Consider the following 22,107-nt stretch of genomic DNA (forward strand, 5'->3'; position numbering starts at 1 on the left):
CTTAGCAGGGCCAAAAGAAGTTGACCTCTTCAGCAAGATAAACACATGCAACTTACAAGTGTCCATTTTAAGTCAAACTGACTTCAAAGATGAAAAGACAAATGCGTGAGGTTTCTCGCCCTGCAAACTCTCCAGGAGCTGCGTTCAGCCCAGCCCACAGAGCTTTAGCTCTAGTGCTTCCACAGCTCTCTTCGGTCTCACAACCACATACTGAGTTCATTTGTACGGGGAAACCAGTGAAGAACAGTTTCAGTGACCCGAGCAGGGCAGCGAAGCACCGCAGCAAGGTTAGGTGGGACAGCAACCAGTGGATTCCAGCCTAAGGTCGGGCTGGTTTCTGACGCAGTTGCCCCCACACCCTCAATGCACCTGCTAGGCTGAAAAACACAACCAGATGTCGATGGCAATATTGGAGAAGTTAATTCCAAACACTGCTCCCCAGGCTGCTTTGGCTGTTACCAAAGAATGCCATCGGGCATTTCAACGTAACATTTCACCTTTCATAGCACCCTCCAGCCAAAGACCTAAAAGTGCTTTAGCAAATGTGAACTAAGCCTCACAATAACCCCACAAATCCAGGCTAAACTGCCCCCATTTTACAGATGGGGAAACTGAGGCATGGTAAGGTTTAGTGACTGGCCCAAAGTTACACAGCTAGTCAGGAACACAGTCTGTCTCTCTCAATTTCTTCTCCTTTGTCACAAGACCTTTCTTCCACAGGAGAAAAGGAACCCCTTCCCCAATTAGCCTTGCTCTGGTTGCAGGTGGCTGAAGAGGAAAAACCAAGGGCAAAGGTCTGAGTTCTTCCCTACTGCAGCATCATATTAAGACTCACTATAACATCCTGGAAGCTGGGCTTTGGGAGAACGGCAGGTGATTCAAATACAGCAGTTCACAGGTTACAATAAAACCCAAAAAACACACTTTTAGGTGACCCAGAGGAGGGGGGGAGGGGGAAGGAGAAAAAAAAAAAAAAAGCTATTCACAGTTCACCTGCCTGTGTTAGGAGAAAAAAAAAATACAAGTCACATTCCCTTCCCCATAGATTCCAGCCCCTCCCAACCCACAATAAAAAGAAAATATTCAATGTTAGTTAGGCTTAACAAAGCGTTGAGGTTACAGATGCAGTAAACCAGCACAACTGGCATACTGCCTAGAACAGCACAGCTTGATATAAAAGTTGTTTCTTAAAATCACTTCAAAACCAATTTCTGTATAAGAGGATTAAAAGTAAATCAGATATGAATTCAAAATCAGTGTAGAAATCTACAGTTCTTATCAAAGACAGGATACAGTATCTACTTTGATAGTAAAACTCCAAGTGTGTCACACACACCTGACCCAAGGGACTTGTTATACCAGTAACAGTCAATATAAAAGGTTATTGCTCTAGCATCTCTCAGTAGAACATGTTTAACGAGCACAGAAAAGGGAAATACCAAGGGACTGACAGGTCTCATTAGCAAAGAGAGGAAGAAGAAAGGATATAAAGTTTGGATCTCTTTTTTTGTTTGTTTTTTTTTTTTCCTGGCTTCTTTAACCCCTTCACTTCTTGCTCTTGACAGTTTCAGGCCCTGACAGATGGGAGAGTTTCAGGTCAGATAAACACGCACACCTCACACTCGCTCATCACAGGGATGGATGAAAAAGGCTGTGCTCTAACCTCTCTGCATCTGCTTTTAAAGAAGGGATGATGCCTCTTCCTCTCTCCCGGGAGCAGCAGGCAAGGGGGGCAGATGCCCTGAGCAGGCCTGGGTGCTGACAGACATGCCTGGCCTGGGATGCCACCCACAGGCACACAATCAGTGCTTACTCCACCTCCTGCTCCAGTGTGTTGAGAAAAGGCAGGGAATAATAAACTAGGGAGAAAAAAAAAAAAAACCAAAAAGAAGACAAACCCACCCCACACAGTAACTTGATTCCTCTTAATTCCTCTTGATTCCTCTTAAAAAAAAAAAAAAAAAAAAAAAAAGTAAGTGGTATTATCTCCTTACAGTGTAATGGAACTGGAGAGACCCTTGCAGGGTCTTGGCTGCCTGTGCTGACGCTCTGATCTCAGCAAGTCACACACGGCATGTGGCTTTACTGAGTGGAGCCAGGGTGGCACTGAGATCACAGGGTGCCCTCGCTGTGCTATTGCTCAGACTGCAGGCGTGCAGACATAAGCCTGCGAAAGAGGTGTCAAAGCAGAGGGCTGAGTTGTCAGCAAGTGTCACGATTTGCTCAGGGAGCTGACACAGGCTGAAACTTACTGGCAAAGACTCCTTCTGCCAGGAGGGGGCTGAGTAAAATCTCCCTGTTGGAGCCCTCAAGCTAAGCTCAGCTGTCAGTCACACACACAGACACGCACTTCGTAATGAGGGGACTCTGCCTCTCTCTACTGAGACACAGCAAGGGCATTTCCAGTTTAATGGTCGGTCTCATCTCTCGATCTACTGCCTCTCCATAGCAGCAGAAAGCACTCCCATCCCACCCCCACCCCCCCTCCTCCCCTGCCTGGTAAGGTTTCTAAATCACAGTAATGTTCAGAGAGACAGAACTGCCAAGGGGGCGGCAGAAAGATGCTTAGCGCCCATCTATGATGCCTCTAACAGAAGAGCTTGAGAAAGCAGTTCTGGCAGTAGGGCTTGTCATTCTGTTCTTTGAAGGTTCCTTTGTTGAGCTGCTTGAGGCAGAAGGCACAGACAAAGTGTTCAGGGTGAAATTTCTTGCTCATAGCAGTGATGCAGCGTCCTGTGATAGGCTTCTGGCAACCGGAGCAGAGCGAGCCGCGACGCTCATGGTAATGCACCTCGCAGTAAGGCTGCCCGTCATGCTCAAAGAAGCTGCCATTGATGAATGGTGTGAAACATTCCTGCAGGAGGATAAAGCAGAAGAGGAGAGATTGTATAACAAGCTGGGGATGCAGGCAGCTCCACAAGGCTCCTCTGCTCCGTGGCACAGCCTAGCTGTACTGTGGGCAGGGTGAACAGCATTGTCCTGTTGTCCATCGAGAAGAGTTTCCAAGGAAAGGCTGACAGAGGGACAGATACAGCCAAAAGCAAGGGAATTAACCATGCCCCTTCTCCCAGCTGGTTTCACTTCTACTAAGAAAATACTACAGATGAGCTACCAGATGTGCCCAGCCAGGAGTAAGAAGAACACTCCTCCTTCTGAGATGGGAAACACTGCAGCATCTTTCCCTGGTTTTTTTTTGGTTTTTCTTTTCGATCTCACTCCAGCTTCCCCACAATGGCAAGCAGAAGCAGGGACTGACACAGACTTTCATGCAGCAGAATTTTGATGAACATGAGACTGGTTCCAGCTGAGAAAATGAGGCACAATTAATCTTTACAAGTGATCTCTCCAGAATGGCTGGTATTACGCAGGTATGCTTTGTGCAGAATAGTCCATCCTGAAGCATTTCCACCAGGTACACACACATCACTACTGGGAGAAACTACTGTTTGTTCTACAGTGCTAATGACTTTGAATAGATGAGAAGAGGATACACCAATTATGTGCTTATTAGCACCCAGAGCTCCTCACCCACCTCAGCATCAGGCAGCTGAGGATGCTACACTTCAGAAGCTGCAGCAGAAAACCCAAAAGACTGGGGAGACCCCTCTCCTTGTACAAGTGGGAAATTGAGGCAGCAGGGTGTGGGGGAGAGTTGAGGATACTGTCAGATTTACTCACCATATCAGCAGCAAGGCCCAGAGGAGAAGGCAGATTTCCAGAATCCTGGTTCTGCTCAGCCCCAACACCATCCTCTTCCCCACAGAGGACACACAATATCACAGACAGCTGGACCCCAACACGTACACAGCAGTCCAGCAAACAGCATGCAGAGCCACGGATAGCTAAACACAATACTGAGAAAAATGCAGTTTGCCTGCAGCAAGTCCAAGACTTTTCTAATGCTGACATTTAGTTCAACAGCCTCCTTCCTCAGTCAGCAGAACAGCTGTCCTGGTTTGAGGTAAAACAGAACCAATTTTCGGTTCTGTAACTTTACTTTTTAAGCTAAGCCTCTTCTAACTACTGAAATTAGCAGCATATTGTGCAGAAACTGTCTGTTTTGCTTTAGCAAAAACAGGAAGAGAATCCCACCTCATGTCCTAGAAGACAGCAGTGCTGGCCCTGCTAATATAGGCAGTGTGGCAGCAGGGGGAAAGGAAAGCAGAACTACTTGACAGAAGTCTCTTTCTCTGTGCAAAAAGGCACAGCCCTCCCCAATTCCATAGAGTCAGGACTACCATCTCCTGCCTCCGCTCTCTGCACACCACTCTGGGAGCCACAGATAGTTCTGGGCATGCAGTCCCAACAGCATGGTTACAGTCTGCTCTGAGCATGATACCAGGAATTGGCAGCTTGTGGTTCTGCTGCTTGTTCTGGTCTCTGCCTTTCTTTCCCACTCTAGGAAACACTGGCTGATTTTGCTCATCTCTTGGGGCCTGTAAGAGTTAATATTTGCAAGGCTCTCTGAAAGAGTGCCAAGCATTTAATCTGCAGTATTCCTGTTTATTATGCCTGTTGTATGGAGCCTGCCACTATTTCACTGACTTGCATGTTTGTCTGAACAAGGTCAGTCTCATTAGTTTACATTGTCAGATGGAGCATGGGAGGAAGAGCCTCAAAATCTGATTGCTGAGACAAGTGCTTAGAGAGAAGCTTAGCTTATAATTATTTAAAGGTCACAGAAAATGTCTCTGTTTATCTGTGAGCTGCTGCAGAAGCCCATAATTGCAGCTGGGAACAGAAAGAGCAAAGCAGCTAGAAAGTTTAACGTAAACAGGCAGAGGAACAAGAAGGTGTTTGGTTGCTGACATGATTTTATCTCATGGGTCTGGCTGCCCTTTGCTACCCTACAGACGCCATTTCCTGATAAGGGACCAGATGCCTGCAGGGTGGAAATGAGAGGGGTCGCACAGCAGCAGCAAAGGACCTTGGGTTTCTTACCCGACAGACAAAGCATTCAGGGTGCCACAGGGTGTTCAAGGCAGAGATATAGTTTTCCAGGATAGCCCGAGCACAGCCTCCACACTTGGGAGCAAACATGTCAAAGTAGTCCTTGCGGCAATAGGCTTTTCCATCCTTCTCATGAAATCCTGCCAAAGGAGAAGAGAGGCAAAGAGCATCAGCTCCTGATCTTTACCCGTGGCCAGCCACGTTCTGCAGGGTAACCAGCGTGGGTAGGATCATCCTTCCCTCTGCTAATGCAGACACAGCAGGTAGCTGTTCTTTGTTCTGCTGCCCTTCCTGTCCCATGCGCACACATGCGCATGCATACCCTTCCTCTCCAGGGAGAAAAGATGATTACTGCTAGCATCCTTCCCCAATAAACAACTATATCCCTTGGAACTTCCATCTTCAGTAGTTCCCCTGTCATCTCTCGGGCTGTCCCCTAATAGCAGCTCTGCAGTTCAGGAAAGAGACTGCATCAAACAGCGATACCTTCGGGTCCGAAGAAAGCTCCGCACTGGGCACAAAAAAAGTGTTCGGGGTGCCATGTCCTGTCCAAAGCCGTCACCACTTTCTGTTCAGAGGAAGACAAAGTGCAAGTCATGTAAACGATGGCTTCAGCTTGGAGGTAAGGGGAGACTGGATGAGGGGAAGAACATATTCATGTCGGTACTGACAAGAGCATGCATTAAAATAGACCATATTTTAGAGAGCTGAGTCAATTCTCCCCCATCTCTGGCTCGTTCAGGCTTTCCCCACTGCACGCTTTTTTTTACCCTAAAAGGATCTTACACACTGCTTCCTCCCTTATACAGGGCCCCGTCCAGCTCTCAGGACTAGCACTGGTGCCCGTTACTACAGGCTACCAACAGACAAATGCTGAGGAATCGTTACCGGAATGACAGAGCGATGTGGTGTTCTGAAAGAACTTCAGCGAAGGTAAGAGGGACTAACTCCTCTCATTAGTATACGAATTTGACTGGGCAAAGTTGTTTCTCTTTCAGAGCCAGAGCAAAGGAAAAACAGAAGTCCCCAAACAAAATCTTCCACCCAGGACACACGGGTGAAGTGGAGTTTTTAGCACCTAGGCCTGCAGCACCTTGTTAATGCCCTTAATACCCACAAGGAACTCACATCAAGGATCGGCCCATTGCAGTAGTAGCAGCGAGGGGAGAAGAGGTTGTGATAGTCCTTCTCACAGTAGGGCTGACCATCCCGCTCAAAGAAGTTACGTGACCCGATCTCCTCCTGGCAGTGGGTGCAGACAAAGTGCTCAGGGTGCCAGGTTTTCCCCATGGCTGTAACTACCTGTTGGGAAGACAAATTATGAAGGACAACTCTATCTCGCTCTCCCCTAGACCACATGACAAGATACCAGCTGGAGGTCAGCAAGAATGACAAGTTCTACTACTCAAGTGAGCCCTGGACTGGGGTAGCATGAAAACTGAATTACCTATCATCTCAGGAGAGGGCAGTCCCTCAAGGGCAGGGTAGAGGTCACTGGAGGAGCTTACAGCGTACCTAGCCAGTGGATAAATAGAGTACTTCAGTTTCTCCAGCATCTCCAGTCTCTTCAGCCTCACGAAACAGCCCTCCCCATTACTCCCAGCTGCAGCCCAAGATTCAGCAATGAGACAGCACCTTCAACTCACCTGCCCAGCAATAGGCTTCTTGCAGGCTCCACAGACACCTTTGGCAACTGTAGCTACACCCAGTTTGTTGAGGTCAGACTGGAGACTTCCCAGCATGGTGTCCAGCTGACTGCCAGGCTTGGAGGCTGTGGATGGAGGGGAGCTGCTCCCGGCTTTCCCCTGTGCCATGAACTGCAGGGAAGAGAAAACAAAGACTGTAAGGCAAGTGCTGCTGTGCTTACAAGATAAATGGCTGCTGTTGCTGCCAATGGGCTCCTCTGTAGAGACACACAGGAGATTGCTAGGAGACAGCTACACTCTGCAGAAACCGGTGAGAGTCAGGATCAAGTACACACATGTATTCTGCCCATGCAGAGACATGCAGAGACCCTGGGATGCATAACAGCAGAGCTGTGAACTGAAGATTTGATTTTCTTTCGCTGCATGTACAGCAGAAGTCACCAGCAGATCCCAAGCAGTCAGTGCAGTGCTCTCTAAGCCTCTGCCAAAAATCTCCCTTTACCTCATCAGCTCCTGGCAAGCTGACAAACCAGAGACACCATCCAGAGGGCCCCTTCCCCTCAACCTCTCTATTTCTATGCTGTTGCCCTCTCAGTTGTCACACTCCCCACTCTGATAGAGATCCCTCTCCTCTTCCTCATCTCACCTGCCTTTCAGCTAGAATATCTTCTCCCTTCCCCTCCCTCCCTTTGCACCACCTTCTGCAGATCTTTTTGCCAAGGCTCCTTTGCCCCCATCAGGTGGCTCTCATCCCATGCCCGAGTTAAGCAGGTGGAACCAGGAAGGAAATAACTCCCTTCCAGTTGCCTGCTGTTTACCTACAGAGAGGGCAGTGCATCCACAGCAGAGCCCTAGCAGACAGCCACGTCTATTGTCGGACTGCTGGAAATGCACTAGGGGTGGGGAGAAAGGGGTTAAGATACTTGTCTGAGAGGCTGTTTCTTAAACTCACACCACCACAGCACACATGGCTTGGAAAGGCTTCCCAGAGGAGGGGGAGAAATATTTTACTTAGGTTCATAACTTATAAACAAAGTGTATGTTCTCTTTGGCCACCAAAGCCCCCTTTGCAGGCAAACTGCAATAATGAAAGACACATTATTTCAGCTGACTTTGCACTGCAATAGCTACTTTGGGTTTCTCCAAACCTGACAGAAGTCCCTCCCTGAGATGTTGGTCTGGAGCACGTTTTCTCTCACTAAGAGGATAGATTAAAACCGACATAAAATCTACACTTAAGAACAACTCACCAGCCTGCTGCCAGCACAGCAGGGACACACAGAAGTCCTTCACAGCCTTGGCAGAACCTGCCCTTCCAGCCACAGGAGGAGCTCTATTCCCTGTCCTGCAGCTGGTCGTACTTGTAGTAGACTAGTTTACTCAATGACAACCTCCAGTTTCTACTCGTTTGTATAAAAATTCTCATGACATAAATGATTTCAGTTTTCTTACACACACTCCTCATCAGTCTTGCCTTGCATGTAGCATGACTCCCAATGGAGCCTAACACACAGTTTTTCCCCTCCTTTCTCCTCCCAGCCACCCTGTAACTTGCAACCTCTCTTAGTCCAGCAGCACAAAACAGCCTCATCACACCCCAATGTCCTGAGCCGAAAACAAACCCTCTGCCACGCAGCAGTTATTTGCTACCTAATGGTTACAGTGAATGTCTCCAAAGCACACCATTGCACGGAGACTTCTCACAGGAGGGAAACAACAGGCCTGCGTAAACAAAGCCAGGCCAGAGTCCCAGGACAAAGCCGGGGCTTGTTGCACGGCACAGCAGGAGGAAAAGTTCTGCACAGTGTCGAGAGAATCATATCCTCTCTCACTCTAACCAGGGTCTTGCGGCCACCAGGCAGGGCAAGCACAAATGCCACACACAAATGACAAATACCATCTGGAGAGAAGGGAGATGAGATGAATTCAACATGTAGCAACAGAGCACTTCACCCTATGCCTGTAGGGACCACACACTCCTGCAAGCCACAGCTGACCTGGCCTAGTCATCAAGCCTTCTTGACAGCTCACAGATGAGTCCCCACCTGAAAGAGGTTTGTTTCCACCTCCTGCACGCAATGCCTGGACACTCAGCACAGCATCCACATAAATTCATCATGCAAAGGCCCTTCAAATTCCTGTCCTTCACTCATGAGATCTGCCATCACTCGAGTTCAGTTAGGAGCTCTATGAGCAGCAAACTGTGCACGACAGGACATCATCTGCATTAATGGCACTGGGAGCTCTCGAAGCAGATCCTAGCAGCATCTGCAGCACACTCGCTGACCAGAAGAGCACACCATGCTGAAGAAACAGAAAAGAGGTCCTGCCTTCTCAGGGGCGGGGGGGGGCAGGGGTGCCTGAGCAGCCAGTAGACTGGTACTGCGGACGAGGGGAGGAGCAGAGGTCACCTGAAAAGCACAACAGTTCAAGATGCAGAGGTGTTTCCTTGCTCACTGCTTGAATGCTGCCTGTACACATAACATTGCACACCACTGCACTGCTCATATACTTTAAGACTTCCCACCATCCTGAAGCTGCAGCCCTTCCCTGACAGGAGATGCAGAACACCACTCTTGGTCATACCATCTCCTCCCCGAAATCCACTTGCATGGTGGACACCTGTCTAAACAGGCAAACAGGAATGACTGCTGATTTACTCCTTCCAGTATCAAGGTTTTGCCATCTTCTACTCCCCCCACTCCAAGAGAGAATTGCAGCCTGTGCTTCAGAGCTGCTGCCTCCATCTCAGAGGGAACCGGAGTTCCTGCTGCACGAAGTGATCATCCGGACAGAGAGAGAAATCACACACACACACCAGCAGGTTATTGCACAGACATGTACTCTGTAGTGCTAGACAGGCAGAGCTGGGATTAGATATCGCCAATGAGTCCTCTTCTCCTATCCAGATGTTCAGTACCAGCATCTACCTGAACGTTATATGTACTGAGTTATCAAGCTGGGAGCAGTAGTTAGACTGGAAAACACTGCCAAAAACACAAACCAGAACAGAGAAGCCTGCCTGCATCTGTGGGAAGAAAGCTTCATCTTCAGTCTGACAGCCAACAGAAACAACTGTCTTGGTGCTAGGGGTCCAGGCCTGGGGAGAACACGAGTGCCTACGATCTTCAGGAGGGGTGCCCACAACAGAAAACTCATGATAATCATCATCAGAAGTTTCCCACTGGAAGAGAGGCTGGGGAGCCAAGCTGAAGGAAGAGGAAGAGACTGGACTAGGAGCTGGGGTAGATGGCACATAGGGAGGCTGAGGTGGCAGTGGGAGGAGAGGTGCAGAGCCGGAGAGATGAGAGGGAGCAGCATTAGCAGGGATTGTCTTTGCAGCTTCTTTGGAAGGCTGGAGCGGGGGAGAGGCTGGAACAGAGACCGTCCTCCTTGGGGGAAGCGGGGATTCTGGAGGAAAAACCACCTAGAAAGACACGGAGGAAGAAGAAAGGTGAATAAATCCAAAGAGGAACAAACAAGCGCTTCCTACAACAGGAAGGCTGGTTGTTCCACTATGCTTATCTAAGGGGAAAAAGTAGCAAGAAAGAGAAGGGAATGAGAAAACATGCTTCCTTGGTGCTCAATGAAGAGCACCACCTTACACCCAGAACTTCCTGCAGAGGTATAGTACTGGGGAAAACGAAGTACGCCTCTGTGACAGGCGTGGTTTTAAAAACAACCCCCGCATGGACATCTGATATGCGATAGTAGCAGGCTGCCCAAACAGACACCAGCACTGGCACCCTCAGATCCCACTCCAGTTTCCAAACATGAGGAACTAGGACCTGAGTGCTAGTTTCATTTTCAGGCCAGACAAGGGCGAGTAGAAAGAGTTTGTTCTTCATTTTATATTGCTTAGGACACTCAGAAACTTAATCTGCACCTCCACACAATGCTATTAGGACAGAGGGACATGCTGGAATTTCCCAGCACGCGTCCCTGCTTTCTACCTTCTCTACTTGCTGTCCACCATTCTGCTCTTCCCCCTGGGGTTTGGCAGTGATAATGACCCCCTCTGTCAGCCAGTCATCCTGGCTTTTCCGTTCTTCCTGTTCCTGTTTAGCGATGCCCAGTCTGTCCTGCAGCTCTTCAATCAAGCGATCTTGGGACTCAGTCTTGTGAAATATGGCAGGACCTAGTTTACGCCTTGGAGAGAGGTCACGATACATTGGGTGCACATTCGCAGTTTCTTTTGTCCTCTTGATTAAAGATTTAATCTAAATGACAAAGGTAATAGTATCAGCAGAGAAGAGCAATGTCAGAGCAAGCCCCAAGATGCAGCAGCACAAACTCAAGCCATTAGTGACAACTGTGAGCAGGAAGAGTGATGACATTTATTCCACAATGCCAAAATTCCTCTTGGCACAGCCCACAACAGTGACTCAGTGCAAGGAAAAACCCCGTAAGGATAATCACAGCAGCCAAAAATAACTATCTAGAAAAGGAAGGGAAAGATTAACCAGCAGGAAGCCAAGATAGGAGGTGCAGCATGACCACTCCACTGAGCATTAAAGAAACCTCAGCATCACAAGGACACAGAGCAGCCTCTCTGTGTTTGCCCTTTACAGGCATACAACTCTTGGTCAGAGATGTCTGGTGTACAAAGCGTACTTCCAGCACTGGAAGGAACACTAACAGCCCCAGCAATGAGACCTAAAAAGGCTAGCAGAGCTGCCATCCCAAGTCAGGAACATCCTCCAGTGGCGTGAAACAGCCCTTTAACTTTTAAAAAGCCTCTGTGGACCGAGTCTTACCCCAGTTAGGGAAAAAAAGTCCATTTCACAGGGAAGTCTCTACGAACTGCCATGTTCTGTGCTGCTGACCAACATGCAGAAGAGACCACAAGATAAAGCAGAGGATTTCAAACCTCCCCGACATGCAGCTGTCAGTAACATTGCTCAAAGCTGCATGCTGTCAGCATGGGTGAGCACACTCACACCACACACAAAATGTTAGTGCACTGTCAGAACAGTCCTAGGACTTGTCCTACTCCTACATTCATTCAGTGCCTGCCTGGCCTGATGCAGAAATCCTCTCAATGGGTGGTTTGGAGACACACGGCAGATCCCATTCAGCTTTCCAAACATTTTCAGGAGATTCTGGAGCAATTGCAGAGCTTCTGAACTGCTCATTTTCCTTGTCTCCTCTGGCTTTGTTCATGTCAGCAGCACCTGCTTTCCTAGGAGTTCTCTCCCTGCCCTGCCTCTCCTTGATCAAATCAGGACAGCCATCTACCTTGGTTTCATGTGGTACTTCAGCTTTCAGCTGCTGTTCTTGCTGAGCTACAAAGCCCGACTGGTTTTTAGTGTCTGGGAAGACATCCCACCGATCCAGGGCCACAACAGAAGGTTCATACACAGGATTCAAAACACTGTCATTCTTTGTATGTACCTCTGGCATAGGTGCAGACAGCCCCAGGGCCCACAGCTCATCTAAAGCTGTTTCCACACTTCTGCCCTGGGAAGGAAGGGCTGAATTGTCCCTGAATGCTCCCTGCTGATCCAACTCTTTAGGTGTCTGTCCCTTCCCTGGACCATTTAAAGCATTTGAAATTGGTACACTTGAGATTTTGGGATCAGTTCTCTGCTCCTTCTTCTCAGTCTCTTTTGCCAAATTGTACCCTAGGCCTTGTGCCTCCACATCAGCAGATCTACACAGAAGCTCCGCACTGGAAGCCGGCACAGACTGGGAAGCGTTTCTAGAAAAGTCAGGCGTTCTACTCAGACGAATCAAGCTTGCAGAGGTCGTCTGCTGCCCACGAGTAGCATAGCTAGAGGAGACTCGTGGTGGGGGCACAGGGACTGTCTGTGGCAAACAGGGCATGCATGGAGGAGCAGCAGAATGCCCTGAAGTGGTCAGAGGTACAGTGTGACTGCCTTCCTCAATGCAGAAGACTGCTGAGGGGGCAGATGTTGGCACTGTCGAGTCCCCACTGTGACTCGCAGAAGGGTGTTTGGAATGGGACAGCACTGTTAGACTGTTGCTGGAGTCTGCATTTGTTGAACTGGGAATTGGTTCTAGAGAGGGTTCAGAAATCAAAGACATAGTGGAACTAGTCTGCAGAAAGGAGACAGAAGGAATAAGGAGAGAAAAAGATAAAGACAAAGGTAAGGTGATGAAAAAAAAGCAAAGAATTAAGTATTACAGCAATCGTGACCTCTAAATCAAAGAGCCGTGTTGATGCAATGCCTTACTTCCAAGAGTAAAGAAGGAAAATGGGATATCAAAGAGCAGAACCAGTATGACATTGTGCTGATCTTCACATGAGCTTACGTGAGATGAAGCCATTAAGATCCTTTCCCTATGCCCTTTAAGTGATAGCTTATGTGTTCACCTGCAGCTGATATGCAGGCATGTAGCGGCCACTTCAAAGCCAGCTACAAACCCAGGAATGTCTAGACTGTTAGTAAAGGTCATGTTAACAACTTACTCATAGTCAGACGTGTAAATTTTACATTTCAAAGCTGAAAAAAAAGTAATCAGTGAATAGAACAAAGCATGACATTTTCTTCTTGATACACTAATAAAATGCTCCAGTTGGCTGAGTTCATAGCAATGAAAACAAAGCTTCAGGGCATTCACAGCAAGAACAGATGACATGGGCTTTGTTCTATTCACATCACTAATCTCACCTTGGATGTGACACATACTGAATCTATACGAGTCTGTCAGTCATGCCCTCGTAAGCATTGCTTAGGTGGCTAGATTAGCCTCATCCCCTTAGGCCAAAGACTCCACATTTACATTGTAATAAAATCAGTATTAATTTTGATCCAAAATACACCCTAACAAAAGCAACAAATATTTGGTTCTCCTTGACTTACAGGGTCTTTTGAAAACAAAAGATCCTGGGTCCTCCTTTCCCCATTTTCAGTGGTTCCTGGCTGAGCTCTACGCGACAAACCGGCAGTACTCCTTTTTCTTAAAAACAGAACAGTGGTTTGGACAAGTTTGCACAGCAGGTCAACCTAAGACCAATGCTGAGCCCTCACAGTTCTAAAAACATATCCATGAAGGATTTCCAAATCCAAGAGCAATCAAGACCTGCTCTGATTCTTAGTCACATTTTCCAAAGAAGCCTCACGAAGTTAGATGCTCATGCAGCAGGACATGTAATTTCCTAAGCCCACGCATGATATCTCAGTCTTTACTTACCCTTCTGGGATACTTATGAATAAAAGAATAAAATTAACCAGAACGTGCACAAAATCTGCCAGTAGATGGAAAAAAACCTATACCTTCAGCTCACCTAAGCTGCTACCATCCTGTGGGGTCAGGAGCTGGTGCGCTCACACATTTGGGAAGCCACAACAGTAGTGCTACAGGGAGACTGTGCTCAAAGGAAAGAGCAATAGGGGACCATAATTCCTTACAGATTGCTCCTGCCCTCGGTTAGCACAGCAAGACCCATGGCCACAGCAGAGATGGAAAGGGCTAGTAAGTACAGAGAGTAGTTAAAATGAGGGAATTTGCCACTCTTGCACTCCCCCTGTATTTTGCCTGAGCTGGATGCACCTGTAAAAGTAACCTGGGTTTATGCTGTGGTTCACACTTAGTTTCCAGACTTCCTAAAACGAAGTCAGTCATTTTCAAGGCAAGACTAACATTTCACTCAAAAGCAAGGATTTCCAGCATATTAAAAACATACCAGATCCAAAATAAGAGCAATGGTTACAAGCTCCACGGTAACAGAACAGTTAAATACAAGCACCTAACTATGCAATAAGCAGGCATCATATTACAAAGAAACAGAAGAGGTCAAAAAAACAAGTGCATTAACTAATCTCACTGCTCATTCACTGATGAGCTAGATAACCAAAATCAAATGGATTCCGTAAGCAAAAAGAATGAGCAACTCATTAAACTAAGCAAAAGATGATAAAAGGGTAATGTGTCAGTCCGTAATACCACCTTTTACTTTAGCCTATGGGGGAAATTAAACATCAGTGCCTCCACTCCACTCCTCCCATTCCCATCTACTGCAACTTCTAGTTGTACCAACTACCAACTTCAACTAATTACACATCATACTTAGTTTTTCTGTCCTATTTCTTGCAACCACACGCAGGTCTGGTACTCAAACGATAGCCTTTCATCTTTCACAGACTAGTACATTTTTACAGACAAGTTAACACCACTAGTTGGCACAAATAAAGGAAGTTAAAACAAACAAAAAGGACTGAAGGAAAAATGAAGCAACCTGGAGGACAGGAAAAAGGAAAGTAACTTAAAAACAGTCAATGACAATGTTAACAAAAGGAAAATGATCACAGAAACCATGTTCTTTGTGCTTCAGGAAAAACGTTGAGACACAGATGAGCTCAATGCCTCACAAAAATACTAATGCTGTGTTTATAAAGCCCAAATCTTAAAACCTTGCTGCATTTCAGTTTGCTCTCAGAGCTCAACCAGAAACTAAGCCAAGAAGGCGGGCAGTATTACAGAAAGCAGCTAGTCTCTGTCACGCAGGTTTTATTGGAGTTGCACAAAGATTCTAAGGCCTCTTCTCAAGACTGCAAACACCCACTTTTAAAAATGTCCTCTCATTGCATCTTGCAAGGAAAACCTGTGCTGGGCAAGGTCATTCTCCGTTGCCAAGAGCTCGCCTAGGAGCAAAGGCTGGTGGCAGCAACCACACCCCAAGCGTGTTCTCTGAGCTCTGATAAAAGCAGCAGGGGCACAAGGCCATAGCACTCAAGCTCCCACAGCATGCGGAAGGAGCAAGGCAGGGTATGCCAGCAGCGCAGGTGGGAGCTCGCTCCAGCTTCACAACAGTGCAGTTTTTCAACCAGACCGAACAGGCACTTGTGGATATCTTGCACTCTACCCTAGGATCTAACATGGAGGAAAAAAGGCAACACTAAGGTGTCAATATTTGCAGTTGAATAAACACACACTACAGTAAGTCTAGAGAAAACAGTGAGTAACTCCTAGATTCTCACAAAATGAACTACATGTGCCAGAAACGGCAGACTGAATTCAATTCCAGCAAGTGCAAGGCAAGTGCTGTCCCGCAGAGCGTGCACGCTCACTGCTGGGTTCTGAACTCACATACTCAGTCAAAACTCCAGGTATTGTAATGACCTCCATGAAACCCTCAGCACACGTCAAAAGCGCTCACGTGAATGGTGGCACAGAGAGAACAACAAACAGCAAAGCCATCACTGAATGTCCTGTTTACCTCTCCTCACAAAATATTCCTCAGCTCTGGTTGCCCTACCCAAAGTCACGGTAGGAGGAGATGGAGTTCAGCACAGACAAGACCAAGCATAGGCAGAATCTTTCATATAAGGAAAAAACAGAGAACTGGGACTTTCTTAGTATTAGAAAGCAGACTTGCACGTGTATGTAAGAAGGGCAAAGTCAACGATGACAACAAAGAAAATATATTAGCTATTTGCTTTCTCCACCTCTCAGATTAAATTCAAGTGAATAATTCAGTAAGGCTATAAGCAAATCAGCTGAAAGTAGAAAGCAAGAAATGAAAATAGTTTTCATTTTGCTATGATATGGGTAAATGAAGTCTCATGAAAATAAGCTCCACAGTTAATCATCTAGTGCAAGAATGATAACATACCTAGATGAATAAAGAACAAGTTATTCAAGTACACATGCCGAGTGCTTCACATATCAAGATGACCATGGGCAAGTTACTCCTGAGCTTATCCTATTATGGAATTTGTATGTACTATTTATGATTGAAGTAGCAGTTCTTTTCCAATACAATAGTTTGATCTCCAAACAAGATTCTGAATAGTATTTGCTATCCTCTGCCCCCACAAGAAGCTCAGACTTTAATCCCATTTTGAGCTGAATAAGAGATAATGTTTTAAGATGGAAACTTTTGAAGTCTCCAGCTGTCTGATGCAAAGGCTTCAGTGCTCATACCACATGCCTGGAAGATCATCCTCAGGGAAAACACATCAGGGTAAAAATACACTCCAAAGAGGAGGGTCATCCCACAGAACAGAAGAGCCTGGTCTCTGTCAGTAAGCAGACTGGTGCCCCTACTTCTTGTTAAGTTGCAGCACAGCAAAATAATTCACCCTGTACTGAGCAGTAACTAAGCTCATTATCTTTGGCAAACAGACAAACTGCAGAACCAAAGGAAAAACAGACCCCCGAACTGCCTTACCCTGCCAGTGATGAGAATTTATAGCAGTTGAGAACACCTACAGTAACACTCAAAGTGCAAATACCACCACGGGAAGTTTTTCAAAGCAAGTTTGAGAGGTAAAGAGGGCATTCTGGAGCCCAATCAAGGTCAGCAGATGTGGCTAACAGGCAAGAGAGCCTGGGGGTGGGAAAGGACAAGATGACGTATTAAGTTGTCATGATAGGGCACCTTAAAGTCAGAGAGAGATGCCATCAGCTCATCCAGTTCTCGTGTAGCTGAAGAAGCAGATATGCGGGTCTGCTGCTGACTGGCGGTGACCCGCTGGGGGCTGCTCACCTCCCCTTGGCTCACAGTGATTGCAGGGCTGACAAGAAAAAGGGAGGGGGAAAAAAAAAAAAAAGTGTGTTTAACCCTGGGAGAGCACTCCTAGACTGAAAGTCCCACTCCCACTCCAAACAAGCACAGCACAGTGAGTTTCACCAGCACTGCCCACCCTGATCAACCCTTGCCTCTCTGCCAAATCTAACGTGAGTGTGTACACACACAACCCCAGTCCATTAAGAAATGTACAATGACCAAGCATTCATTTTGTCAGACAGTGGGTATCTGTGATGAGCTTTAAATCTGAGTTTGAACAACCCACCTCTCATAACATCACTTACATATTTTTTCATCCAGGCGTAGATAAAAGATCACCAGCATCTTCATGCACCTGCTCGATTTCTGACCCTTTAGACAAAGCCCTTCTGCCTGCCACTCTCCTGCAGCATCTGCCCCTACACTGCAGCCACTATTCCCACAAGAGCCTGTCCCACCCCACCCAAACCAGCAACCAGCAAAACACTACTCACACTGGACTTGGCACAGAGCTCTCCAGCTCATCCAGAAGGCTCTCCACACTGGGACGCACATCTTCAATCCCACGTGCACCATTTCGCTTTGGCTTTTCTTTTGTAGGGGGTGCAGCCTTCCCTCCTACTGAGCTGCTGCTCTCTGGGACGACATAGTGAGGTCCAGTCACACTGGGTAGTGATGGGCTTCTGCTGGTTTCATCTTAAGAAAGGGGAGCAGAAGAGAGTCATTCAGACCCCTAGGGTTAATATACACATGTTAATCACAAACAAGAGCAACAAATTGCCCAGAAACCTTGTGGAACACCCATCTTTGAGGATATTCAGAATTTAACAGCACAAGGTCCTGAGCAACCTAATCTAACTTTGAAACTTTAGTTTGAGCCAATTTTGAAGTTGGCCCTGCTTTGAGCAAGGTGCTGCACCACAGACCTCAAGAGATCCCGTCTCTACTACATGAATCTTTGATCAGGGGCTGGAGGGGTCTCCCTCAGTGAGGATGTTGAAAGGAAAAAGTAAGCTACTATTCTGAGAATCAAACTATCCAGTCACACCAAATGTCTTGCTATTCCTTACCTGCTGGGAAGCCACTGGCAGGATTATGTTGAACAGCATTCAGTTCCAGAAGAAGTCTGTCCAGTTCTGAGAGGTTGCTGCCCAGAGAGGAGCTGGTCATTGTGGGAGATGGTTCCGCAGACTTTTGCTTGTTTGGGAAACTAAAGATAAAAGGGAAGTGTGAAACTTCTACATCAAGATACAGCAGAAGGATGGAGGGATAACTTGAATTAGGTTCACAAAGTTTACACGTGTATTGTATTCTTTTCAAGCTGATGCTTTTAGCTCTGGGGGAAAGAAGATGTGTGCTTTGCGAAACGACTACGACACAGCTGCTGCTTAGCCACACCTTCAGTTGTCAGTTACAAAGAAATAGCACTGACAGACAGGGCCTCAGGTTTTAGGACTGTGTGCTGCACAGCCCTGTAGCAAAGAGTTAACTGTCTGCAGATCCAAGACACGCAGAACAGCAGCAGAACCATTAGCTTGCATACAGGAAAAATGATTTGTTTCTGCTGACATCACACCAAGCAGCAAAAACCTCACCCCTGAAGCAAGGGAATGCAGGACCAGCACAGACTGGAGAAAGAAGCAAAGTACAAACCTCAAACCATCAACAAAAAGTCAAAAGTGGCAGGTTATGTGGTAGCCTCTTCCAGCACTCAAGGTCTCTTTTCAAGTTCTCAAACCTTTAATTTGGGGAACTCTAATCAATTCATAAGAAAGTAATTTGAAACTATTTTCTATTTTCCACACAAGCCTTGAAAGAAGTTTAGCTGTGCACAAGTGTGTGTAAAACACTTGCTTATACTATATGGGGGAATCCCATTTACCATGCACAACTGCAAACTGTTTCAAAGCAAAACTTATCACCAATGCAGTGATTTTTATAGTAATTACACTGAATAACAGTCTTCCCATCGTCAGTGGCAGGGAAATTATTTTCTCCTAGTTTTACAAGTGGACAAATAATTTCTAATGCTCTAGAGGTTCTTATTTTATCAAAAAGATACTTTCCAAATCCAAAATTGGAACTCTGTCTTGCGCTTACTACCACATTATGCTTAGAAAGTTAATATGTAGCAGGCTTTAGGACTCTGACACCTGTAACACCAACGACAATTATGAAATTCCATAAGGACAGTTATTATCTTTCTCTTCAGACTGAAAAAAAAAAATCCACACATTCAATCTGAGTAGGACATAGTTCACCCCAACTCAAGCACACAAGCTACAATTCACACCAGACCCAAGCCATGCCAGACCCTTGTACAGGAGAGCTCATGGCTGTAATTACCTCCATTTTGTACTAATTGCATGCAGCCATCTGAAAAAATTGCAATTACTGCCTCCATTAGGCCACCTCTGGATATGCCTGCCTCTACCCAGAATTAGTTCTGGTTGAAAGCAAATTCTTGCTCAGCAGTAAGAGCTAGGCATGGTTAGAACACGACAGCAGAGAAACACCAGTCTCCACAGAGTAAAAAGGTACTCAGGACAGAGTGTGCTCTAGAGGGCCATCAGAGATGAAGCTCTGACAGCCTCATCCTCGCTCATCCCCATTTCAGTAGAAAAGTCTGTCCTACTGTACAGGTTAATCCTCCAACACCTCAGCGTAAGAGCAGCTGCTTTTGTGAGTATAAACTAGTTATCTATCATCTACTGAGATGAAAGTTTTAAAGAAGTTTGAATTTACTTGAAAGTTGAAGTCATTCATCCTGCTAGGCCACAGGTAACTGACCCAAAGGCCACCCACCTCCTAAGGAACTTTTGGGCTGCTTAACAAAGGGATGGATTTGTCATTTGTCTCTGGATCCTATCCTTCACAATACAATCCAGATCCTGTTCTGTCTGATGGATCCTTAACCCCTTCTGCAGCCGAGCAAACCAAAGGGCCAGGTCAGTCTTTGAAGTGAGTATGAAAGTTACAGTGGCCTCTTACAAAAGCGGTAATCAAAACCAACACAGGGCAACATAACATACACAGGGAGCATAGTGTTTGTTTCCACTTATAGAAGGCCACTTGAGCCACAGCACGCTCAAGTTAAGAGATAAGCCAGACTCACAACAGGGACAAGATACCTGTAGACGTGTTCCTCTTCACTGGCACGGGGAGAAGAAGAGCTGAGCCCGTCTCTAGGAACAGAGGCACTGGAGCTTTTGGCACTAGAGCTGTATATAGGAGACTGGGACTGAGGCTGTGGAAATTAGGATACAGATGCATTGGAAACAGAGAATACAAAATGAACATGTCACTACTGCATTGCAACCCCACACATGGATAGGACAGAACAAAGCCCAGCAGAAGAAAAAAAAAAAATCTGCTATATAGGCAACTAGTCTCTGTCAGATGAGCTACATCAGGAACAACTGTTCTCCACTTGCTTCAGATTTGCCTATAAGTTGCAGATCTGTGCTGGAAACCCCCAGTCTGCTTTCCACAGACCACAAGACAGATGACTAACACTAATCTCATCACACTACCATTTTGTCAGAACAGTGACAATGATCCTTTTCTGCCGTTTACTCCAACCAGTTAGTTCTATTAAAAAATCACACCACCCCCCGTTTCCGCACTCTATTCATAGCCAAACTCATCCTCACTTCTCACTATTCTCTCCCCTCATCTACTTCCTTTGAGGGATACTGCACCAACAAAAAAAGCACACATCCTCCCCATCTGCACACATTCACATACTTGCTGGTGGACGTATCTGGATACGTTGGGTTGCCACTGGTCTAAGGGGTCAATCACAGTGCCATTTAAGGCCTCATTGGAAGGTGGCGGAGGCACTGGAGGTGGCACAGCAATCTCCTGGTATGTGTGGTTTCCAGTTGGATAGGAGTAAGGCGTTTCCTCTGTTAGAAACACTGGTCGTTTGGAGATATGTGAAGTAGTGGATTCCAGGTCAGCCAGTAAGGCGTCTGCAAGAAAGAAGAAAAAAAAAAAAAAAAAAAAGTAAAATCCCAGACTACTGCTTTCTCTCTTTCATCTCATTCAAGATATCCATATCAGAAGGTCTTTGGAAAGACTCTTCATGATCTACTAAATGCCCTGAAAAACATTACTGCAGCCCAGGACTGAATGGGTTAATCAAACTTCTAGTACAAAGAAAACGCCAAGAGGTAACAAAGCAGCCAGAAAAACTGTGTCAGTCTCAGATTTTTGTCTTAACTGGAAAACCACCCAACAACAGTAACCCGCAGACTCACTGCACTGTGCAGAAGAGCAACCTAGGAGAAACCTGCCCAGAGATTGACTGGCAACAGGATATTGACACAGACTAATTACAGGCCCCACATCATCACAGAGTCATTTACTGTGGCCGCAGGCACTGCTTTCTGCAGGAAACAAGATCTCGGGAGGGGTTTTCTCCAGAGTCTAAGGTAGTGGAAGAAGCATGAAACTTTCAAATTAGTCCATCAGCACAGCAGGAGTATGTGCTTCAGTATTCCTAACAGAAACCCCTCTCTGTACATCACACAAACAGTTAACTAGTTTCCAGAGGCTGCCAGGTAAACGCCATTTCTTCTCCTGGAAACAATTCTCAGCTTGCTGGGTGGAGACTGCTCACAGATTCCTGAAGAGAAGAAAAACTTCCACCAGCTAGAAACAGCGGCACTCAGGCCAGGCAGAGGAACCCACATCACTCAGTCAGCACCTCAGAAATCTCAGAGCAGGAAAAATGCTCTCCCTCAAAGATGGGGCATGAAAAGGCATTCCCACCTTTCTGGATTTCTCCTTGCAAACTGTCCTTTGCCCATTCCCAACCCTGCACACCTCTGCAGTGACTCACAGGCAAATCCCGGCTTGTTTGACCTTCTGTACTGTGAACCCACCCTGCAGAGCCCACTGCAGTCCCCAGTGGGGGAAACTCCAGCGAGCGACTGCAGGTCTGCACTGTACTCCCTTTCTAAAGAAAGCCTCACTGGCCAGGTGCCCAGCTTTCCACTGGGGCAGCAGGCTCTACTGCAACCTCTTTAA

The 22,107-nt window shown here is 46.6% G+C and overlaps 1 protein-coding gene across 1 annotated transcript in view; it reads right to left on the bottom strand.

The window, feature by feature from the left end:
- Positions 1 to 2,500: 2,500 nt before the first annotated feature.
- PXN (paxillin) overlaps positions 2,501 to 22,107 on the bottom strand; it is a 44,374-nt gene continuing 24,767 nt past the window's right edge. Inside the window, exons 2-11 of the mRNA XM_082491565.1 lie at positions 20,821 to 21,047; positions 20,205 to 20,320; positions 18,144 to 18,283; positions 17,568 to 17,769; positions 16,945 to 17,080; positions 6,597 to 6,767; positions 6,079 to 6,252; positions 5,437 to 5,518; positions 4,942 to 5,090; positions 2,501 to 2,854 (exon numbers count right to left, since the gene is read on the bottom strand). Of these exons, the coding sequence (XP_082347691.1) occupies positions 2,588 to 2,854; positions 4,942 to 5,090; positions 5,437 to 5,518; positions 6,079 to 6,252; positions 6,597 to 6,767; positions 16,945 to 17,080; positions 17,568 to 17,769; positions 18,144 to 18,283; positions 20,205 to 20,320; positions 20,821 to 21,047 (1,664 nt within the window). The 3' untranslated portion in view covers positions 2,501 to 2,587. The remainder of the gene's footprint in view (positions 2,855 to 4,941; positions 5,091 to 5,436; positions 5,519 to 6,078; positions 6,253 to 6,596; positions 6,768 to 16,944; positions 17,081 to 17,567; positions 17,770 to 18,143; positions 18,284 to 20,204; positions 20,321 to 20,820; positions 21,048 to 22,107) is intronic.

This window comes from Vanellus vanellus (assembly GCF_965231255.1).
Source record: "Vanellus vanellus genome assembly, chromosome: 16".
NCBI lineage: Eukaryota > Metazoa > Chordata > Aves > Charadriiformes > Charadriidae > Vanellus > Vanellus vanellus.